The sequence below is a fragment of the Corvus hawaiiensis genome, chromosome 24 (assembly GCF_020740725.1).
Source record: "Corvus hawaiiensis isolate bCorHaw1 chromosome 24, bCorHaw1.pri.cur, whole genome shotgun sequence".
Classification (NCBI taxonomy): domain Eukaryota; kingdom Metazoa; phylum Chordata; class Aves; order Passeriformes; family Corvidae; genus Corvus; species Corvus hawaiiensis.
In genome coordinates this window covers 2,074,950-2,097,462 of record NC_063236.1, presented here as the reverse complement: position 1 = coordinate 2,097,462, position 22,513 = coordinate 2,074,950, and the positions used below count along the sequence as shown (strand labels likewise).

General features: G+C 59.4%; 1 protein-coding gene across 1 annotated transcript; it reads right to left on the bottom strand.

The window, feature by feature from the left end:
* Nucleotides 1-4,100: 4,100 nt before the first annotated feature.
* On the bottom strand, nucleotides 4,101-22,513 carry FAIM2 (Fas apoptotic inhibitory molecule 2). Its single transcript, XM_048327820.1, has 12 exons — nucleotides 21,942-22,513; nucleotides 20,277-20,457; nucleotides 17,509-17,612; nucleotides 17,332-17,396; nucleotides 16,661-16,714; nucleotides 13,068-13,118; nucleotides 12,373-12,412; nucleotides 11,520-11,557; nucleotides 10,414-10,501; nucleotides 9,803-9,898; nucleotides 6,406-6,459; nucleotides 4,101-4,969 (listed from the first exon to the last, which is right to left on the bottom strand). Exons 1-12 carry the CDS (start codon nucleotides 21,954-21,956, stop codon nucleotides 4,820-4,822), a joined length of 936 nt encoding a protein of 311 aa, XP_048183777.1. The 5' UTR covers nucleotides 21,957-22,513; the 3' UTR covers nucleotides 4,101-4,819.

The following is a 22,513-nucleotide window of genomic DNA, read 5'->3' as shown; positions in this document are numbered from 1 at the left end:
CCCCTCGCGTTGCCATGGCGACGCCGCGGCTCAGCGGGGTCTCAGGCCTTGGCGGGGTTGGGTATTTAAATAACATGGACATGTTAATTAAGTAATATACAAATCATATCTTATCCTATAGAACATATTCATTCCTTTCAAATAAATAGCATGTAAATGCTACTTAAACCAACGCTACTGAAAGCATATTTGAATAATATAAACCGATGTTATATAAATAAATACCATATAAATGTTATACACAGAAATAACAAATAAATGGTATTTAAAACACATTTAAACACGTGATTGCGCTGAGGGTGCCCAGGACCCTACGGGCTGCAGCTGAGAGAGGTTTTAAAGCAGAAAAAAATGGAAGTTCCCTGTTAAAGGGGGGTTTAAGAGGAGGGGGAGGTTCAGGGTTAAAGAGGCGCCGTGGGGCAGAGTTAGGGTTAAGGGGCCCGGCGCAGGTGTAGGGTTAAGCTGGCACAGGAAGCTGGATTTCATTTGGTGCTGGTTTCAATCACAGCGTGAAGAGCAGAGGGCGCCTGGAGCTCACAAATGCCGGGGAAAGGCTCCTGCTGCCCGCATCGGCCCTTCCTGGGTTTTCGTGGAATCAAGAAAACCCAGTGGTTTTTGAGTGGGAAAGGACCTTAAAATCCATCCCATCCCACCCCATCCCACCCCATCTCATCTCATCTCATCCCATCCCATCCCATCCCATCCCACCCCATCCCCATCCCATCCCACCCCATTTCATCCCATCCCACCCCATCCCACCCCATCTCATCCCATCTCATCCCATTCCATCGCATCCCATCCCATGCCACCCCATCCCATCCCATCCCAATCCCACATTCCCCCATCCCATCCCACCCGACCTGGGACACCTCCCACTGCCCCAGGCTGTTCCAAGCCCCAATGTCCAGCCTGGCCTTGGGCACTGCCAGGGATCCAGGGGCATCCCCTCAGAAATCCATTCCAGGGCCTCCCGACCCTCACAGTGTGGAATTCCTTCCCAATATCCCATCCATCCCTGCCCTCAGGAAGCCATTCTCTGTGTCCTGTCCCTCCATCCCTTGTCCCCAGTCCCTCTCCAGCTCTCCTGGAGCCCCTTCAGGCCCTGCAAGGGGCTCTGAGCTCTCCCTGGATCCTTCTCCTCTCCAGGTGAGCACCCCCAGCTCTCCCAGCCTGGCTGCAGAGGGGCTCCAGCCTTTGGAGCAGCTCCGGGGCCTTCTCCAGCAGCTCCTCATCCTCCCTGTGCTGGGAGCCCTGGCCGCAAACGAAAGGCAGAAAAAAGTGCAAAAATAAATACGATTTCCCTCCCTTCTCCAGGCAATGGAACCCAGGGGGGTTGAGGTCTCCTCTGACTCTCTCTGGCTGGATTTAGGACCCCCAAATTCCTGTTTTCAACAGGCATGGGAAGCAGCTCGATGCCTTCCTCTCTCCAGCATCCCTCACACCCTGACACATCTCCCCCCTTGTCCTGCATCCCTCCACCCTTCCTTTGATGGTCCCAGCCTGATTAATCCAAATTCTTGCCCCATTCTCCAAAAGCCAAGTGCTGAAATTTGATGGAATCCTCAGCCTTTTACCCTGTCTGTGGCACTTTCAGGGAACGCTGATGATGTCTCATCCAAATGCTCTTGGACACCTCATTATTTGGGTGCGAATTCTCCACTTCACTCCTTTTTTTTCTGAAGAAAGTGCAGGGAGATCCCTCCTGGCTGCACAGGCTGTTCAGCACCACTTCCCAGGAGCCAAATTTCCCATGTTTTGGAGTCCACTGCTTCCCAAAAGCACAGACCTGCTGCACTGGGATTTCTGTCCTGGACAATCATCCCTTCCGAGCTGATGGAGTGAGATGGGACTTTGCCCCTCCCAGTGCCGGTTCCCATTTCGGGTGGTGAATTGTCCCTGGAGGAACTTTTCTCCTCCATTTACTCTTGGGAAAGCTCCAGCTGCTCTCCAGCGCTGCAGAAAATTCCCTTGGAGCGGGAGCCCTCTCACAACTCATCCCCACTCACTGATTCTTGAATCCTGCGGTCACATAAACCAAGTGGGAGAGGGAACAAATCCCTCATTCCTGGAGCCCTTTGGCCCTCAGTTCTCCAATATTCCTCATCCATCACACCTGCTCCAGACCCATGTGCTTTTTATTGCTCTGTGTGGGATGTTTTCCTTACTCATAACCGGGGAAGAGGTGACCTGGGCTCCGTTAAAGCTCTGGGCCGTGCCAGGATCTTGTTTATATTTTAAGGGATGAAGCAGCACCTGCACAAGCAGAGCAGGAACAGGCACAGGCTCCATTTTGCAACCATTTATTAGCAATAGTCGGAGAAGATACAAAATCCTATTTACAGGGCAGTTGTAGGAATGACTGCTCCAGAGGATTGGGATACGGAGCTGGGTGAGGACTTCGGGTGGAGGACACGGGAGGAGGGGGAGCAGCCCTCCATATCCCACCCCAAATCCTGCATCCCTCAGCCTCCCGAGGAACTCCAGCTCCCCGAGCTCAGTATCCACCAGGGCTGGCTGGGATGGGATCAGTGTGGAAAAGGGACCAGGACACATGCAAGGGACACGGGAGGGCAGCAGGTGCCCCCCGTCAGGTGCCTGGAGCGGGGTCATGCCAGGAATTCCCAACAGGAGCAGAAAAGCCGGGATATATCAGCAGAAAGCTGGGATATATCAGCAGACAGCTGGGATATATCAGCAGAAAAGCCAGGATATATCAGCAGAAAAGCCAGGATATATCAGCAGAAAAGCCAGGATGCAGCAGCAGCAAAGTTACTCCACACCAGAAGGAAAAAGTACAATTCCAGAGGGGGCTGCAGGTCCAAGTGTTCCTCCCCAGCTCCCAGCAGGGCATTTTGGAGGAGTTTTTGGGACTATTTCAGAGCCAGAGCTCATCATGGAGCTCCACATTCCTCCCTCCAAGCCTGGAAAGCACAAATCCCCACAGGAAATGGCTGTGAGCAAGGAAAGGCTGTCCAGCCAGGTTGCTGAGGGCCAGGAAATTCCCTCTTGAAACTCTTATTTCATCCACTTTTAGGGTGCCTCCCGTGCCATTCCCAGTCCTGCCTGCTCAGCAATCCAAGGATTTGGTTCTCCTCAGCAGGAACCAGCAGCTCATGAACTTCCTGCTGTCATCACCTCATGGTGCCCTTCATCCCTACAAAGAATTTGGCTTTGGTTGGGGTTTTTTTGGTCTGGTTGTGGGTTTTCTGTCCGGTTGGGGGTTTTTTTGGGGGTGTTTCGGGGAGGAAGTGAAGGGGAAGGCCTCACTTGTGCTCATCGGTGCAGCCACAGAGGGGCCAGAGCGTTTCCATTGCCTGCACGGTGACTTTCCCTGGACACTGGACACGTGGGGCAGGAGGACAGGGCATGTGCGGGGTAAAACCCGGGCCAGAAGCAGCAGGAATGTGCCGTCCCAGCGTTCTGGCAGAGCCTCTCTCCAGCAGGGATTGCTGGAGGCAGCTCCGTGACGCACTCGCCGGCATTCCCAGCGAGATGGGAGATACGAGGTCCTATCAGCAGGAAGGATCACTCTTGGAATGAGAGCAAAAGGCCCCTTATCTCCCTGGGGAGCTTTACAGTCCCAGATCAGCCAGCTGAGCCCCAACAGGGAATGTGAGCATGGCCACGGTGGAAAGTTACCTGAGCCCATCCAGAGCCGCTCTGCCATCCGTGTGTGGGAGAGGAGCAGTGGAAAACAGCCGGGGAGAGGGAACACTGCTGTTCCAGTGGCCTCGGTCCCTGGGGAATAACCCCTTAGGAACGCGAATTTGGGGCAACCAGGACAATTCTGGGAAGGCCTCAGTCCCTGGGGAATAACCCCTTAGGAACGTGAATTTGGGGCAACCAGGACAAATCTGGGAAGGCCTCAGATCCCAGCCCACTTCCCACATGGAATGGCATTTCCCAGCATGGAAACTCAGCCTCCTCCTTCTCTTCTCTGCCATTTCCTGGCAATATTCCTTCCTTGGGATCCCAGCCCCTCAGGTGGGGAGCCACACTCCAGAGAGCACACTGCCCTGGGCAGGAGGGGGCCATGGATCATGGATCCTGTGGGAAGGGAAGGGAAGGGAAGGGAAGGGAAGGGAAGGGAAGGGAAGGGAAGGGAAGGGAAGGGAAGGGAAGGGAAGGGAAGGGAAGGGAAGGGAAGGGAAGGGAAGGGAAGGGAAGGGAAGGCTCATGGCCAGATGCAAAGGATCCAGGGGAATTCTTCCTGCAGTGGCATCAGGGATGGCCTCAGAGAGCTGCACGTCCTGAACAAACAAGTTCCCTGTGCCTGGAGCACAAATCCAGCTACATGATCCCACACTCCGTGTTTCCAACAGCAGAGCCACCAGGAAGAGTGCAGAGGCCACCAAGCTCCAAAAGAATGTGGGAAACAGGGCAATGCAAGGATTCCCCAAGCCTTTCCCTTGGCTCAGCTGCTTTTCCTGCCAGGATCTAACCAAATTCCCTGCTCCGCTGCCCTCGCTGTTGTTTTGTCTCAGCACTTTCACCCTGTGACGGGCAGAGGGCACCTCCAGCAGCCCCTGGGGCCAGGGAGGTCCCGGTCTCCTGCCCCCAGTCTCTGGACTGGTTTGGGCTGGGCGGGAGTGGGGGGAGCAGAAGGGACACGACACTGAAGCCCTGCTTTGCTCTCGGGGTCACAAAGGCCTGACAGCAAATGTACAAAGCTGCGGGAGGGGCCCGGGGCTCCTCAGTGCGTTGGATGGACCAGAAAGGGAGGGACTGGCTCAGCTTGGTGGTTCGGAACCCTTTCGCCTCTGCTTTTCAATTTAACCCCTCACATTTCCAGCACAGGGAGGATCCTGCCCTGCTGCCCTCACTCCTGGCTGGAGCCAAAGAACTGCAGGAAGAAGGAGAAGATGTAGATGATGTCCAGGTAGATGTTGAGGGCTCCAAAGATGTATTCCTCGGGGCTCAGCGAGTACCGGCGATTCCCCATCAGCATCTGCGTGTCCAGGGCCAGGAACTGGGAGGGAAAGGAGGAAACCCCAGGACAGTGACAGGGAGGTTTGGCCCAGGGAGGCAAGAAGGGCTCTAATGACAGGAGATGTCCCCGCTGCCTCCCTGGAGCCGGGACAGACGTGCAGCCCCTTTTTATGGGCTGTAACCACAATTCAAGAGCTCAGAACAAGGCACTGACCAAGCTGCAACTTTCTCCTTCCCTCATTTCCCTCCTGACAGTCAAACCCTGAGTGTAACTCCCACTCCAGGCCCTCTTCCCTCAGGCTTCCTCCATCCCAGGGCCACCTCTGGAGCCACCCTCCCTCCTCCTCCTCCTCCTCTCCCAGAGCCCACACCTTGAAGCTTCCACACTTCCCCCAGGTGGGAAACACCTGCCAGGGAACGAGGTGGTCACAGGGTGACCTGGCCCCAAGAAAAAACCAGAAATCCCAGGCATGACTTCAATCCACCATTTTCTCCTCCCTCCCTCCCTCCCTCCCTCCCTTCCCTCCTTCTGCCATCCTGCTGTCCCCCCCGGGTCCGGAGCTCTCGGGGGCTGCACCACCCCCCAGGAGATGCTGTTTTATCCCCCCCGGAACAGATCCCAGCCGAGCTGCCCTGGCAGGGCCAGGCAGAGGCTCTGACTGATGTTTATGGGGTAATTATCAGATATTGAAGCCTCCTTGTATTTTACAGAGGATCTTGAGCCGTGAATCAGCACCGCGCTCCCTGCGCTCCCTTGGAGTGTCTTTTATGGGTGATAAAGGCAATTGCTCAACTGCTCCCATTCCCAACATGCCCAGTGGGCACTGCCTCGGAGCCCAGGGCAGGCCTGGGCTGAGCCCCGGCTCCAGGGAACGCCGGGCACCCTCCCAGACACCTCTCCCGGCTGAATCCCAGCGCAGCGCTGCCGGGACTCGCTCTGGAAGGGGCTCTCAGGAGGGACCACTGGGAACAAGCCAAGCCTTTCCTTGGAGGAGCTGCCCAGTTCCAGGGCTTTTCCCACCTGTGTTAAACCCTCCTAATTACCCTTAATCCCCAGGCTCAGCCTTCCCTGTCTTTCTGCACCTCCATGAGACAAACTCATCTCAATCCTTGGCTCGCTCTCGCCCAACCAGCCCCAACTCGACCGTGCGGCCTCATCCCTGGATCCCCTCGCTCCCGGGGCTGTGCTGAGCTCAGCTCTGCTTGCTCCTCTCCAGAGACACCTTTGGCCTGTCCCCACGATCCCTGCGGAGCAATCCAGCCGGGATTGCTCACCCCACACAGCTTGGCACTTGCACCATGCCCTGCGCTGGCACCAGCACGTCCGCAGCACCTCCCGTGCCAGGCTCTGCTCCCGCCGGGATCGCTGCTCCGGGGCCACCCTGAGCCCTGCAATCCCTGCCCCGGCTCCCTGGAGGCTCCAAGCTCCTTCCCAAATTCCATTTTCCCTGCCGGATCCCGGGAGCAGCCACTCACCATGGTGAAGATCCCGGCCCCGAGCAGAGCGTAGATTGCGTGGAGCCACGGGACCTGAGGGACACAGACATGGACACACGGACACAGACATGGACACATGGACACAGACATGGACACATGGACACGGACACACGGACAAGGACACGGACACAGACATGGACACACGGACACAGACATGGACACATCGATACAGACACATGGACACAGACATGGACACATGGATACGGACATGGACACGGACACATGGACACATGGACACGGACACATGGGCACGGACACATGGGCACGGACACATGGACATGGACACATGGACACGGACACATGGACATGGACATGGACACACGGACACGGACATGGACACATGGACACAGACACATGGACACATGGACACAGACATGGACACATGGACACGGACACAGACACATGGACACGGACACATGGACACATGGACACGGACACATGGGCACGGACACATGGACACGGACACATGGACACGGACACATGGACACGGACATGGACACACGGACACGGACATGGACACATGGACACAGACACAGACACATGGACACGGACATGGACACATGGACACAGACACGGACATGGACACATGGACGCGGACACATGGACATGGACACATGGACGCGGACATGGACACATGGACACGGACACACGGACACATGGACATGGACACATGGACGCATGGACACAGACACATGGACACGGACACACGGACACATGGACATGGACACATGGACACACGGACATGGACGCATGGACACAGACACATGGACACAGACACACGGACACATGGACATGGACACATGGACACACGGACATGGACGCACGGACACAGACACATGGACATGGACACATGGACATGGACACGGACACGGACACACGGACATGGACGCATGGACACGGACACATGGACATGGACACAGACGTGGACACATGGACATGGACACACGGACACACGGACACACGGACACGGACACATGGACACAGACACAGCCGTCAGAGCTGGGCAGAATGGGCTACGCAGGACTTCCCTCCCACGGGATTTGGCTCCCAGGTGGGGGAGAAAAGTTGGGAAGGTGCTCTAAAGGCGCAGGCTGGATTTGCACCACTTCCGACTTCAACAGATTCTTTGGGAAAGTTTCTGTGGCACAGAGCAGGACACAGGCCCTCAGTTGCCCCCTCACTGTGGCCTTTGTGTCCTAAACTTCTCTGCCAGGTGTTTGTTATCCCAAACTGCACTTGGCCCCAGTGACTGTCCCGTGGAAATCGTGGAATCATGGAATGGTTTGGGTTGGGAAGGGACCTTAAAACCCATCCAGTGCCACCCCTGCCAAGGGCACCTTCCACTGTCCCAGGGTGCTCCAAGCTCTGTCCAGCCTGGCCCTGGACACTTGCAGGGATGGTGTCCCAGTCCCAGCACTCCCTCATGGGAACACTTTGGAGCACCCCCAGAACGGATTTATTTACCCAAACACGGCTGATCCCAGTGGAAGAAACACCAAATATTCCAAGAGCCAGACCCAGCTTTAATTTACCTGAGGGAACAGCTGGAGCTGTAGCAGGGGGGGTTTGGGTCAGATACTGGGAAAAGGTTCTTCCCCCACTGGAACAGCTCCCCAGGGCTGCCAGAGCTCCAGGAGCGCGTGGACAACGCTCAGGCACAAGGTGGGATTGTTGGGATGTCCTGGGCAGGGACAGGAGCTGGACTGGATGACCCCAGTGGGCCCCTTCCCCCTTGGATATTCCATGACTCTTATGCTTAATTAACATGCACAGATTAAATATATTCATCTGTGCGAGTCACGGGGGGAATTCCACTGGAACTGGGACCAAAGCTCAGCCCCTGCTGTGGCCCAGAGGAACCAGGAGAAGGTGCTGGTTCAACCCGAGATGGGTTCAGTGAAGCCAGGGATGTCCCTGCCTCTCCAGGGATTTCTCCTGCCTCTCCAGAGTTGCCTCCTGCCTCCCGGGCTCATTCCCGGGCTGCCTCCGCTGTGCTTATCTCGCCACATGTCAGATAAGGAGCAGCTGTCTCTCCAGTTTCATGGCTGTGCTTTGGCACCCGGAGCTGCTCCAGCCTCACATTCCCACTGGGGAGAGGAGAAGCCCGAGCCCCGACAGCCAAAATCCAACCCTTTGGAATGCCCAGGCTGGATTTGTCCAGCACCAGCTCCAGGGCTGGGACCGGTGGGAATCTCCTGCAGGTCTTCCACAGGGAATGGCTCAGGGCAGAGGAACCAGCTGGGATGGCGAAGGATTTGGGATCCCTGAGCCTCTCAGGGGATTTATGGCACCTGCCCGGCCTCACCCCCTTCCCTCACCCATCCCAGTGTCCCAGGGGCTGCCGGGCTCTGGCAGTGAGGCCTCCCGGGATGAGACACCTTGGATGCAGCCCAGCCCTGCTCTAGCGTGCTTGGAAGCTGCTCCAAGGTTTCCCCTGGGCACAGCTGGAGCCAGGAGTGGCCAGAGAGGCCGAAGGAAGTGGCTGGAGCTGTGTGAGGGGTTGGCAGGCCTTGGGGACACTCAGGGGGTCACTGTCCCTGGGGACTTGGCTCCTGAGGGTCACTCAGACCTCAGGGTCATTGCTGAGAAACTGAGGCCTCAAGATTTGAACTCTGCAGGTGCCGGGTGTCAGTCCTAAGTCCAAGTCCTGCCCTGGATTTGGGACAGAGTTTAATGTGCTCATTTCCCTGTTTTACTGAGGGGAAACTGAGGCCTGAGCAGAGGCACCTGTGCTCAGGTGAGACCCTGTCTGCATCCAGGGTGCCCCAGCACAGGAGGGGCATGGATGTGTTGGAATGAGTCCAAAGGGGGCCATGGAGCTGCTCCGAGGGCTGAAGCCAGGCTGGGAGAGCTGGGGGTGCTCACCTGGAGAGGAGAAGGCTCCAGGGAGACCTTGGATCCCCTTCCGGTGCCTAAAGGGGCTCCAGGAGAGCTGGAGAGGAACTGGGGACAAGGGATGGAGGGACAGGACACAGGGAATGGCTTCCTGAGGGCAGGGATGGATGGGAGATTGGGAAGGAATTGTTCCCTGGGAGGGTGGGCAGGGGCTGGAATGGATTTCCCAGAGCAGCTGTGGCTGCCCCTGGATCCCTGGCAGTGCCCACGGCCAGCCTGGGGCAGTGGGAGGTGTCCCTGTCCAGGGCTCTGGGGTCCCTCCCAACCGAAATCATTCCAGGATTCCATGGTTCCGTCACCAGGAGCAGCAGGAAACGTCCTCAACCCTGGGCCAGTTCCATCCTTGAGCCGTTCCCATTGGCCATCCCCGGGAATGACCCCCTGCTCTTCTGTCCCTCCCTGGGGGTTCCCGCCTGGTTTTGGGGAGCTGACCCCCGCAGCCCGCCCAGTTTGGCCCAGTTTGGCCCAGCTGGTCACTCACATATTGGTAGGGCAGGATGACAGCCAGGACCAGTCCCCCCAGGAACAGCACCATGAGCAGCACGAAGAGGACGCCCTGGTATGACGTGAAGTCGAACTGCGGACGGAAGGGGGGAATGTCCCGTTCCAGGGGCTCATCCCGGTGGGAACCACAACCCCCGAGTCCCACAGAACCCCCCGGAGCCGGTTCTGCCCCTCAGCCACCCCCGGCACAGAGCCAACACTTCCCAAACCCCCATCAGTGCCACAGGGAAGGGCTCGGGACCCACCACGCACCAGGAATCCCAAATCCATCACACACCTTTGTGTCCTTCTCTATCCCACAGCCCAGCCCTCCAAAATTCCCATTTACCACCAGCCAGCCTCTTCCAGCCCCACTGACATCCCTGACACATCCCAGTCCTCCAAAATCCCAGATTATTCCCACATGTCAGCATCTTCCAGCCCCATTCCCATCCCAGTCACATCCCTCCCTGATCTACTCCAACCTTCTCGTGACATCCCCACATCCCTCGGTCCTGTACCCAGAGCCTCCCAGACATTCCCAGCTGCCCCCGGCTCCCTGTCCTGCCCCAGATGTGCCCCTTCCCGAGGGAGGCTCCACAGTCCCACCTTGCTCTGGAAGCTGAAGATGGTGACAGACAGACAGACCAGGGCCGTGATCCCGAGGCACAGCAGCACCGACTTGGTGTTGTAGTAACTGCAAAGTTACCGGGAAAACCACGTTGGGATCATTCCCACAGGGATGGAAAGGGGGGATTCAGACAGGCAGGAGCCTGGCAAGGAAAGCACGAATCCTCCGGGCACGAACAGCGCTGGAAGTGTCAATATCCCACACTCGTGTTAAAAAGGAAGGAGAGAAAAAAGCCTGGATGGGTTTTCCTGCTGTTTTGAAGGATGGAGGGAAGGCAGGAGGGTCCATCTGGACCTCCCAGAGCTCCAGAGCAGCCGATGGGATCCAAGCCCACCAAACCCATGGACAGACAGGGAATGGGGAGGGTCCTGACTGGGAGGTAACAACACCAGGATGCCAAAAGTCACCGCAGCATGAGGGGAAACCAGAGGAGCAGCCCCTGGGCTCCTGCCTGGTCTGGCTTTTGGAAAAGGGCAGGAAGGAGGGATTGGAGCAGGGACAGCGGCTGCAGGCTCAGGCTGGAATGGTCTCCAGGCTGGATCAGGATTTTGGCTGCAGTGCCAGGCTCAGCCCTTGGAAAAGCCAGTCCCGCTCTCCCGGGGGATTTGTGCGGAGTCACTGGAGTTTTCCCCCTGGAGCTGCTGAGGCCGCGGATTTCTTTGTCCCGATACATCCATCACCCACCCGGGATCACATCCTGCTCTCCCGGCTCCCACGTGAGCCAGGAGCAGATTTCCCAGTGCAAATGAGCGGAAGGGAACAGGCTGGGGGACACAAATTCCTGAAACTGCTGCAAAAAATCCCTTGGCTCACTGCAGCCCGCCTGGGAGCTGCCCAGTGGGATCACTGTGTGGTCACCTCCAGCCCATCCAGGTGCTGCCCTGTCCCGGCCCTCCAGGGCTCTCCTGCAGGATTTGGGATGTGGGAATCCCCCAGTGCTGCCTCCACCGGGACAGGGACAGGCCTTGGAAACCTTCCTTAGAACTGGGAGCCCCAGACAGCTCAGGTGGCCCAGGTTCCTCAGGAATAGGGAATTTTTTCAGGAAGAGACAGGACACAGGACACGGGACAGTGTCCAACCCACCTGGAGAGCATCGCCGTGAGATAGGCCATGGACAGGGTCTGGGGAAAACAGAGCCTCGTTAGTGCCCTCATGTCCCGGGAGGAGACACCACAGGCACTCCCTCAATCCCAGAGAAACGGCAGGGAAGCCTCTCAGACCCACAGGAGAAGGAATTCTGGCAGCGTTTGGAACCCCCCAGTGACTGACAGCCACGGGAGAGGGCAGAGGGAGGGCAGAGGGCCCGGGAGCATCCCCTGCTCCTGCATCCCTCCTGCACGGGAGCCAGCTCCCATCCCAGCTCCCATCCCAGCTCCCATCCCACCTCCCATCCCAGCTCCCATCCCACCTCCCATCCCACCTCCCATCCCACATCTCAGCTCCCATCCCAGCTCCCATCCCAGCTCCCATCCCAGCTCCAATCCCAGCTCCCATCCCAGCTCCCATCCCAGCTCCAATCCCAGTTCCCATCCCAGCTCCCATCCCAGCTCCCATCCCAGCTCCCATCCCAGCTCCCATCCCACCTCCCACCCCAGCTCCCACCCCAGCTCCCATCCCACCTCCCATCCCACATCTCAGCTCCCATCCCAGCTCCAATCCCAGCTCCCATCCCACCTCCCATCCCACCTCCCACCCCAGCTCCCATCCCACATCTCAGCTCCCATCCCAGCTCCCACCAGACTCCACGGATTATTTTTTGTAAGTTTTTAACAAACAGAGGCTCCCTTTTTTCCGGCTTCTCCCATCCCAGTGCAAGCACAGCTCCTCAGCCCAAGCACAGGGCAATCAGAGGATGAAATTGCCCCGTTTCCCCAGGAATCCCAGCCCTGTGGGTGTCCTTGGGGCTGCTCAGCCCCAGGGCAGGGGTGCCACTCACAAAGATGCTGAGCAGGATCAGATTCCATGGGAAGTATCTCCTGCAAAGGGAAGGGGCTGCTCAGCAGGGGCTGTGCCAGGGAATCACTGATCACGAGGGTAATTAGTAGCTGTGAGGGTAATTAATGGCCACGAGGGTAATTAATGACCCTGCTGGGTAATTCATGTCCGTGCTGGTAATTAGTGCCCTGTGCAAAAGTGCCAGGGGCGGTGCGGGCAGGGTCGCCCTGCTGGGACAAAGGTCCCCAGGACATTCCTGCTCCGCTGGGAGCTGACGGGAGCATCCTCTGGAACGTGTCATTCCCAGAATCCGGAGCTGCAACTGGGCTCGTGAGCTGCAGCAACCCGAGGCTGCGTCAGGCCTGGAGCAGCTGCTTCCAGCACGGGAGCAGGGTGCCCAGAGCAGCTGTGGCTGCCCCTGGATCCCTGGCAGTGCCCAAGGCCAGGCTGGACATTGGGGCTTGGAGCAGCCTGGGGCAGTGGAGGGTGTCCCTGCCCTGGCAGGGGTGGCACTGGATGGGCTTTAATGTCCCTTCCAACCCAACCCATTCCATGACCCCATGGGAACACAGCTGCCGCCCCAGTCCCTCCATCCCGGTGCCAGCATAGCCCCATCCCTGCCCCATAACAGGGGCTGAGGAAAACATTCCTGCTGCATTCCCCAGGCTGTCCCAGATCCCAAAGCGATCCCCGTACCTGGGCCCGGAGCAGCAGGCGAGGATCAGGTAGGTGATGAAGAAAACAGCGCTGCAAGGAGAGAGGGAGAGTTCAGGGGGGAAAACCAGCCTGGGATGGTGGTGCAGGTGGGAATTCCCATGGGATGGGGATGTTGGAAATGCAAACACCCCGTCAGGCGCGGATCAAGGCAGCTCCTACCCCTGGTCCCTCACTAAAGCTCCTTCCTGCCCTCAGGGGCCTCCTCTGCAGTGCCCATCCCTAGGGTGGGACAAAACATCCCTGGAAAAGCTGAGGGCCGGATCTGGAGCAGAGCCAAGGTTGGGTTCAGGCCCAGGAGAGCTCCCAAATGTGTCAATGACAAAGAGGGCAGGAACTGGATTTGTGCTGGCTCTTAGGAAACATTCCCTGATGGAAAGGGAGGCCAGGGATTGGAAGGGGCTGCCCTGGCAGCGCTGGAATCGCATCCTTGGAAGTGGCCAAAAAGCTGTGGATGTGGCACTGGGGGACACGGCCAGTGGTGAGGGGAGGGTTGATGGTTGAACTCGATGGTCTCCAGGGGCTTTTCCAACCTTCGTGATTCCAAGATTCCATGGCTCTGTGAGGTGCCAGGCTTTGCCCCTTGTTTCCAAACCTTTTCCAGCTTGGTGGGATCAAGGCTGGGGGTTCTTAAACCAGGGGCTGGGAGAGTGACTGGGCTCAGGCAGGGCTGGAAGGGCTGTGCTGGAGGAGGGAGCTGCTCCATGGTGCATCCCTCCAGGAATGGGAAGCTTTGGACTGTCCATCCCTGGAAGTGTCCAAGGCCAGGTTGGATGGGGCTTGGAGCAGCCTGGGACAGTGGGAGGTGTCCCTGCCCATGGGGGTTTGGGACTGGATGGGCTTTAAGGTCCCTCCAACCCAACCCATTCCAGGATTCCGCTGCAGGAGAGCTTGAGGAAGCGCCCAGGGCAGGGAAGGGCTCAGGGAAGGGCTCGTGGCAGGAGGATCCACCCAGGGAAGGGCTCAGGGCAGGAGGAGCCACCCAGGGAAGGGCTCAGGGCAGGAGGAGCCACCCAGGGAAGGGCTCAGGGCAGGAGGAGCCACCCAGGGAAAGGCTCAGGGAAGGGCTCAGGGCAGGAGGATCCACCCAGGGAAGGGCTCAGGGCAGGAGGATCTGTTCAGAAAAGGGCTCAGGGAAGAGCCCAGGGCAGGAGGATCCACCCAGGGAAGAGCCCAGGGCAGGAGGATCCTCCTGGCTCAGCAGAGCCGTGGCTGCCCAGCCCCGCACAGGTCCTGGCAGTTTTTATGTGCCAGGATTTGTCCCCTCTCACAGCGCAGCAGCCCCAGAGCTGAGAGAGGCTCTCCCGCCCTCAGCCGGGTGTTTTTCCAGGCTCTGGAAGCTGCTCCCTGCTTTCCCTGGCGCCCGGGGCAGCGGCTCTGGCCATGCCGATGGCTCCCGATAGCCACTGACCCTCGGCCAAGGCAGGGAGGTGACGGCAGAGCCCAGGGCCACGAGCAGGGCACAGAGATAACCTAGGCACAGCTCTCCCACTGGGAAACCAGGAAAGCCAGAGTGGACACGGCTGAGCAGCTGGAAAGGGACTGGCGGGAGCACAGAGCCAGCGGGGCTGTCCATCCCTCGTCCGCTCTGGATTTATTCCCCTGAGGTGCCACCCCAGCAGTGGGAAACCATCCTGGGGCTCCCAGCTTTGTTTTACAGAGGTCTCTGGTCAGGAAGGGGATCCAGGAATGGACCAGGACAAGCATTTGGAGACACTGGAATGGAGGGAAGGGCTTGGCTCCCTGGGCAGTGAAAAAACAGAATTAAAGTCATGGAATGGCTGGGTGGGAAGGGACCCTCAAATCCCATCCCATCCCATCCCACCCCTGCCATGGGCAGGGGCACCTCCCACTGCCCCAGGCTGCTCCAGGCCCCGTCCAGCCTGGCCTTGGGCACTGCCAGGGATCCAGGGGCAGCCACAGCTGCTCTGGAAAATCCATTCCAGGGCTTTCCCATCCTCCCAGGGAACAATTCCTTCCCAATCTCCCATCCATCCCTGCCCTCAGGAAGCCATTCCCTGTGTCCTGTCCCTCCATCCCTTGTCCCCAGTCCCTCTCCAGCTCTCCTGGAGCCCCTTAGGCACTGGAAGTTCCCAGGTCTCATTTCCCTTCTCCTCTCCAGGTGAGCACCCCCAGCTCTCCCAGCCTGGCTCCAGAGGGGCTCCAGCCCTGGAACAGCTCCAGGGCCTCCTCCGGATCTCTGCAGCAGCTCCAGGTCCTCCCTGTGCTGGGCCCCAGGGCTGGGGCAGCTCTGCAGGTGGGGTCTCACCTGAGCACAGTGGGACAATGACCAGGGGGAGAATTCCTCCAGGACAGAACCCCCCAGCTGCCCCAAGGCCGTTCCTACTGGAAAATAGGAAGGAATAAACTCCCTCTGCGCAGGGAGCTGGAAGAGGTGACCCCAGGGGCCAAGGTGGGGACCCGAGCAGGGCTGAGCCTCCTCTCCCTGCCCCCTGCGAGGTGACACTGCCTGTCCAGCCCCGGCTGCACACTGGAGCACCTTCGCTTCCCTCCTGGTGCCACGGAGCTGCCAGCTGCTCCCATTGCTGCTCTTCGGAGGCTTTTCCCAGGTTATATAAGCCAGTGTCTCATCTCCTGATTTGGGTGTGAACTGATTAAAGCTGAGTTCACTTCACACTTAACGAGCAGCCCTGACCCCACCAGGAGCCCAGAAACCGCGGAGCCAGGAGATGCCAGCGCTCGGAAGCTCCGTTCCGGGCTGGGCTGGGCCACCAAGGAATGGCATCCCAACTTCGGGGCTCTGGGCTGGAGCCCCAGGAGTGACAGCCCCACTCAGACATGGCCGGGAACATCCCAGCACCTCCAAATCCAACCCCGTACCCACTGGGTATTTTGTAATGGAAACCCCGGCAATCCCCGGCTTCCAAGGGGAAAATCCCAAAATTCAGCCTCCATGGTACCCTGAACATCCTTCCAGGTGTCACAGATGGGGTTCTGCAGTGTTTTCCTGGGTGCTCTGCAAGGAGGTTTTTGCAGCTTCCAAGGGGACATTCCCAAGATGAAGCCTCTAAGGTCCCCTGAACATCCTTCCAGGACTCATAGAGGAGTTTCCACAGTTTCCCCGGAAATGCCCCGGTTTTCCCTGGTTTTCTGCCAGAAATACTCAGGCGTTTACTTTGACCCTGCTTTCTTGAGCCATTTTTTGGGAAGTGCTTGGAGTTCGCCTCTCTCGTGTCTCTGGCTCATTCAGGTGAGATTTCCCATCCTCTCACCTCAGGCTCACCCATGGACTGGTTGCCCTGGGAGGTTGTGGATTCCCCTGGATCCCTGGCAGTGCCCAAGGCCAGGCTGGACAGGGCTTGGAGCAGCCTGGGACAGTGGGAGCGTCCCTGCCATGGCAGGGGTGGCACTGGGTGGGTTCTGAGGTCCCTCCAACCCAACCCATTCCATGATTCCAGGACCCTCCCCAGATGCCCCCGGACACTTTGGAGCGATTCCTCACGTGCAGGACAGGGAAGGGTTTGGGAAGTGTTGGAGCCCCTTCCCACATCCCCGCAGCCCCATCCTGGCTGTCTGGAGCTCACAAGGCCGCAAGAAAAGCCAAGGATACTCACTAGGAAGCCCAGTACCAGGCGGAGTGGGTCTGGATGTAGCCCTTGACTGGTTCACTGCAAGACAGAAGGAAAGATCCTGAGCAGGAAAAATCCAATCCCTCCCAGCTCCCTGCTCAAGGAACCCCGGGAACAGCCCCTGCGTGGGGAATGAAAACCCAGCCTGGGCGAATCCTCTTGGCAGCCTGAGCCCGCAGAGAGCAATTCCAGCTGCCAGGTGGGAAGGGCAGCACTGCTCCCCCAGTTCCACACCGGAGCTGGCTGGGAATGGCTCCCACAGGGGATTAGGGAGCCCAAATCCTCAGGCTGGTGGTGATCCATTATTTACTCTGGAGGCAACATGAGCCACACACACCCGGAGCTCGGTCACCCGAGCTGGAGAGGGGGATGAGCAGGGGAGGGAGCCCAGCCCCTGGAGCCGGGACCTGCTAACTCCCACAGGGAAAACCCAGCAGTTCCTGCCCAGGGGCAGCAGCCCAGGGCGTCCCCCAGGATGGATGATCCACAACCCCAGCGTGGGTGGGAATGGGAGCAAAAGGACTGAGGGACCTCAGAGTGTTCCCTCAGCTTTGCTTTTCTGTTGGAATCCTCGGGACAAAATCCAGGTGTGACACAGCCCCAGGAACCCGCCCAGGGCCGGGGCCCAGGTGGCTCGGGACACGCCCAGCACCCACCAGAAGGTGAAGAAAGCCACGATGACAACGGTGACCAGGAGCTGGACCATCAGGATGGCGTAAACCTGCAGGGAGAGGTGGCCCTTGGACCCCAGAGTGCAGCACAGCCCGGCCCCTCCGAGGGCAGGGGGCTCCGGCTCTGCCAGCCCGGGGCACGGGGACGTGTCCCTCCCTCACCTTCCTGATGAACACCCTGCGCACATTCCGGTCGTCCCAGCTGAAGGTCGTGAGCAGCTCCGTGTCCCCCGGGTACCCCCCGCTGCCGTAGCTCGGGCTGGTGCCTGCAGAGGCCAAAGGGAGCAGCTCCCACCCCGATTCCCGCCGGCTGCCGGACCCTGACCCCAGGGAGGGATCACGGCTCAGGTGCCCCAAATTCCCAGATTTCCTCCACTCCCTTCCCCCTCCTGCAGCTCGCCAGGACCATCCCTGGGAGCAGAGCGGGGAGCACTCCCACAAACCACTCCAAAGCCAGGCTGAATCCTGTCTGAGGAAACGCCAAACCTTCCACAGCAGCTGGAGAGCTGAGAGCATCCCTTGCTCTCCTTTCAGTGGATATTAACGCATCCCCAGAGCAGCCGTGACTCAGCATTCCCAGCGGGAGCAGGAGGATTCCCTCGCTGCTCTCCTGAGCTGTGTTTGCATCGTGGCTTTCATCAACAGTGTCCCTGCTGCGAGAGCAGCTCCTGGCAGCTCCCTGAGGCCCATCCCTCAATCCCATTTCTGTGCAGGGAGCCAGGGAACAGTTAAGCACCGAGCCTGGACAAGGACGAAACAGCTCCGATGCCTCCAGTGGGAAAAATCTTCCCCCAAATCCTCAAGTCACCACACAAGTCGTCTCTGCTCTGCCAAAACAGGAACAGAAGCTCCTGTTGCTGGTTTTCCCTACCCCTGGATCCCTGGCAGTGTCCCAGGCCAGGCTGGACGGGGCTTGGAGCAGCCTGGGACAGTGGGAGTTGTCCCACGGCAGGGGTGGAACGGGATGAGCGTTAAGGTCCCATCCCACCCAAACCATTCCATGATTCCGTGATCATTGTGTGCACTCTTTGCTTCCCTTGCTGATGTCCCCTCCTGTGGCACTCAAGTCTCTCCCGCTGGGTTTCCACAGAGGGATTTTTGTGTGACTTTCCTGCTTTAAGTTCCCGTCCCTGCCTGGTCCACAGATGCCTTCCCTCCTCCTAAAGCTTCTGAGCTCAGAGACACCCAAATCCTTCAGGAAGATGGAGGAAAGACCCTCTCAATCTCAGAGCAGACACCAAGCCAAACTCAAGGTCCTGATCCTGAATTTCTCCTGTTTTCGTGGTCAAAAGTTGCTCATTGGAAATGCAGGAGCCTCACGTGGGTGCCCCCAGCAGGAAACAAATCCCTGGTGCTGTTGTGGTGTCAATAAATCCCTTGGTCCTTCCTTCCTGCCCCACTGGAGCTGAACCTCCTGCACGTTCTCCTGGGTCCCTCATCGGGCCCAGAGCAGCTGGGGCTGGAGAATCCCTGGGGCACTTCCCAGCCTCCTGCACCAATCCTGGCACCTGAACTGGCACCCAAATGCCAAACTGGCCCCTGAACGCCACACTGACCCCTGAGCACCACACTGGCCCCTCAGTGCCTCGGGGGAACGAAAGGGTTTTACCTCCTCCCTCCCTCCCTGGCGGTGTCCCCAGCCTCCAAAGGGTTTTGCCCTCCTCCCTCCTGCTGTCCCCACACCCGTCCCCCTGTCCAAGGCCCCAGCAGGACAGCGTGTCCTGAGTTCATTGTCCCAGAAACAACCCCAAATCCACGTCCCTTCTCTCCAGTTGCTCCCAGTAAGGTGTGAGACATCCCATGGACTGGGTTTCCCACCTGGAGACCCAAAATACCCCATTCCACCCCCTAAACCCAAAATACCCCATCCCACCCCCTTTGGGCCTCGCCCACCCTAACTCATCATGACAGTAGAAAGCTCCAGATGTTGCCAGAGCCCCCTGGGGTGGATTTCTCCCCTCTGTTCCTTAGGGAACAGCTGAGAAGCCATCGGAATGTGCCGGCACAGACATCCCAAGGGGAAGTTTTCACTCCTTCCCCTTCCCGAAGCGTCCCATCCCTGCAGCTGGATGGAACAGGCAGCAGAGGATGGAGCAGGAGTCCCTAAATCCCGTCCTTGCAGCGTTTTCTCTGGCTGGAACTGTGCTGAGCGAGCACTCAGCCACCCCCCGCGTCACTCCCCAGCCACCCCATCCCGGTGCAGCCCCATCTGCAGGCCCGGAGCCGTTCCCTGGGCACAGCCGGGGCTTTGTCCTTTGCCACAGCCCAGCAGGAGCTCCAGGGAGCTTCTGGCTGTTGGAAAAACTGCTGGTCTGCCCAGGAATGGCCACACGGATGCTGGAACAATCCAGCCTTCGGCTCCAGCCGTGTCCCAGCCTCCCTGGCTCTGTCACCAGCTGCCAACAGCCACACTCGGGCTGTGACACCAATTGTGACACCGATTGTGCCACCTCAGCTGCTCTGAGAGCTGGGGCAGAGCAGGAGCTGCAGGAGGGGGTGGGGTTATCCCTGCAGCTGCTCCAGGACTTCCCCTCCAGCCCCGGGAGCTGGGATAACCCAGGGCATCGAGCTGGGAATGGGGATTTCTCCCCCCATGGGACTGGGAAGGAGTTTCCTCCCACGTCTGGAAGGGGGTGAGGTCTCTGGGATGGCTGGAATGGCTTTCGTGTATAGATACGGAGTTTTCTCTGCAGATGGAGACTTTTCTGTGTAGATGGAGACTCGCAGGGGTGGATGGAGACTTTTGTACCTTGGCAGGGACTCTCCTGTGCTCACAGAGGCTCACCCAGCTCACGGCTGCAGCTCTGCCCTGCACCAAACTGGGCACCACATCCCCGCTCCCCCTCTCATCCCTGCTCCTCGTCGCCTCCCCAGTCCTGGGGGGATCTCTGCCCCTCTCCCAGGGCTCACCCCAGTACGGAAGGACTTACTGGGATCGACGTAAGCCCAGCTGGGGTGGAGCGGGGCCGCCGGCGGGGCAGGGAAAGCCCCGGATTTCATCCCTTCTCCCGCTGTCGCCTCCTCATAAGATGGAGGGGCCGGGGGGGCTGTGGCATTGTCCTTCTTGTCCCCCTGCCCCTCGGAGCTGGGGGGTTTGCTGTTCACGGAGAGCTGCACAGAAAGGGGGGAGAGAGAGAGATCTGAGTGAAACCACCCCAGAAACCGCCCAGAAGGAGAACCTGGCACGGACACAGTGCGGGGGGAGGGGGCTCTGCGGGAAAAGAGGGTCAGGAACCGGGAGACACCCAGCAGCTCCTGGGGACTGGACAGGGCCCATCCCGGCACCCCCGGGAAGGAGACGGGAAACCCCCTGAGGTGTTAATTGGGATGAGAAGTTCCAGGCAGGGAGGCCTGAGGGGAGACACGGAGCCCCCGCGGTGCCTCGGGCTCAACGTGACACCAAAACCATCCAAGGAATTCTCTGCTTTTCATCAAACTTCCTACATTGCTCCTGAAAAAGAGCTTTCAGCTCCTGGGCAGAAAATCCTGCGCTGTTCATTCTCATTTACACCCATCTTGGGCAGTTGCTCCCAGGAATGCTCTGGTTCGGCCCTCCGGAATTTTCTCCCGGCTCCTTCCTCTCTGCCCGTGTGGAGGCTCAGCTCTGGCGCTTCCCAGCGTTCAAGGACTTGGGATGGCAGCGAGGAGCCAGCCTGGGGCCACCTGAGCGCTCGCCTCTCCTTGGGAACATGATCCCTTTAACCTTCCCGATCAGCCCGGGATAAACTGTCCGCCTGGGCTCCTCTGCTGCCCCGGGAGGAGCCAGCTCAGCCCGGGGATGGCGGCCCCGCGGGCCCCGGGATGCGGGGCTGGAATCCCAGCGAGCCCCCAACGCGGCAGGCGTTCACTAACACCGCCCCGAGTGAGAAGGGCTTTAGGTACACAGCAGGGGCCAGGCTGGGCCGGGTCCCAGATCCAGCTGTGCCACCTCCCCTGCCAGCCCCTGGCACTGCCCTTCCCTGCCCTTCCCTGTCCCCGGGGTTTAGGGGGCCGAGATCATGCAAGCCCCCCCCCCCCCAGATATCCAAGGAGATCCAAAGGGATGGAGCTGCATCCAGAGCGTTGCCATGGCGATGGTGCATGAGCTGGCAGAGGATGCACAACCCCCCTCCCCGGCCTGAGAGCGTTGGAGAACCCCAAAATGCCGAGCCCCTGGGCCGGGCAGGAGGTGCTCGGGGCAGTGCCGGGCGCTTGCCGGGTGGGCACAGGGATGGCAAAGCACAAACACCTCCCGGAGCCCCCCGGGGAGCAACGGCCATGGGTCTAACAGGGTTTTGAGCTGTGCATCCATCACCAGCCCCCAATCCCAAAATCACCCCGAAACCAGCCCCCAGTCCCAACACCAACCCCAAACCAGCCTCCAATCCCCAAACCACCCCTAAACCAGCCCCCAACCCCAAAACCAGCCCCCCAGCCCCTTCCACCCCCCAGCCCCTTCCGCCCCCATCGCAGGGTCTGTGCACGGGTACCCAGCTCCCCCCTCCATCCATCGTTTTATTCCTGAAATCCCTTCCCTCCACCCCTTTTTCCTCCTCCGAACGCGCCGTTATGCAATAGGGACGGACTCATCCCGCCCGCTCCGGCCTTCCTCCTACCTTTCCCTGGGTCATGGCTCCTGCCTGGACCGCGGGAGCAGCCGCGGGAGGGATCGGGATGCAGCCGGGCGCGGGGTCCCTCCCAGCCCTTCTCCCGGGAGCTGTCGGGGCTGGACGCGGCCGCCGCAGCCCCCGCAGCCCCCGCAGCCGCTGCCTTCACCTTCCAGCACCGTCCCCGGAGCGGCGGGCGCTGCAGGCAGGGCTGTACCATTCCCAGCCCGCGGCACAGGGGAGCCGGGAAGGACAGGGACGGACGGAGGGCAGCGGCAGCGATGGGGATGGGGGATGGAGAGAGGCTCGGGATGGGGTCAGGGCGGGAGAGGATGCAGGGATGAGGAGGATGCAGGGATGGGATGGGGAGGATGGACAGACACAGCAGCGGGAGGATGAAGGGTTGGGGTCAGGGATGCGAGGGATGCAGGGATGGGGAGGATGTGGGGGTTCAGGGATGGGGATGATCCAGGGTTCGGGAGGATGCAGGGATGGGGTCGCACCCCACGGGTGGGAAGCAGCTGCCCCAGAGCTGCTGAACCTCAGGACTGGGATTTGCAAAGGGAGGGAGACTCTAAGGA

Excerpts from the sequence above, each read along its gene's own strand:
- FAIM2 (XM_048327820.1), bottom strand. Across the intron at positions 11,558-12,372 it reads TGATCCTGCTCAGCATCTTT|ACCCTGTCCATGGCCTATCT; the intron begins GTGAGTGGCACC and ends TGTTTTCCCCAG. Across the intron at positions 9,899-10,413 it reads TCTTCAGCTTCCAGAGCAAG|TTCGACTTCACGTCATACCA; the intron begins GTGGGACTGTGG and ends TTCCGTCCGCAG.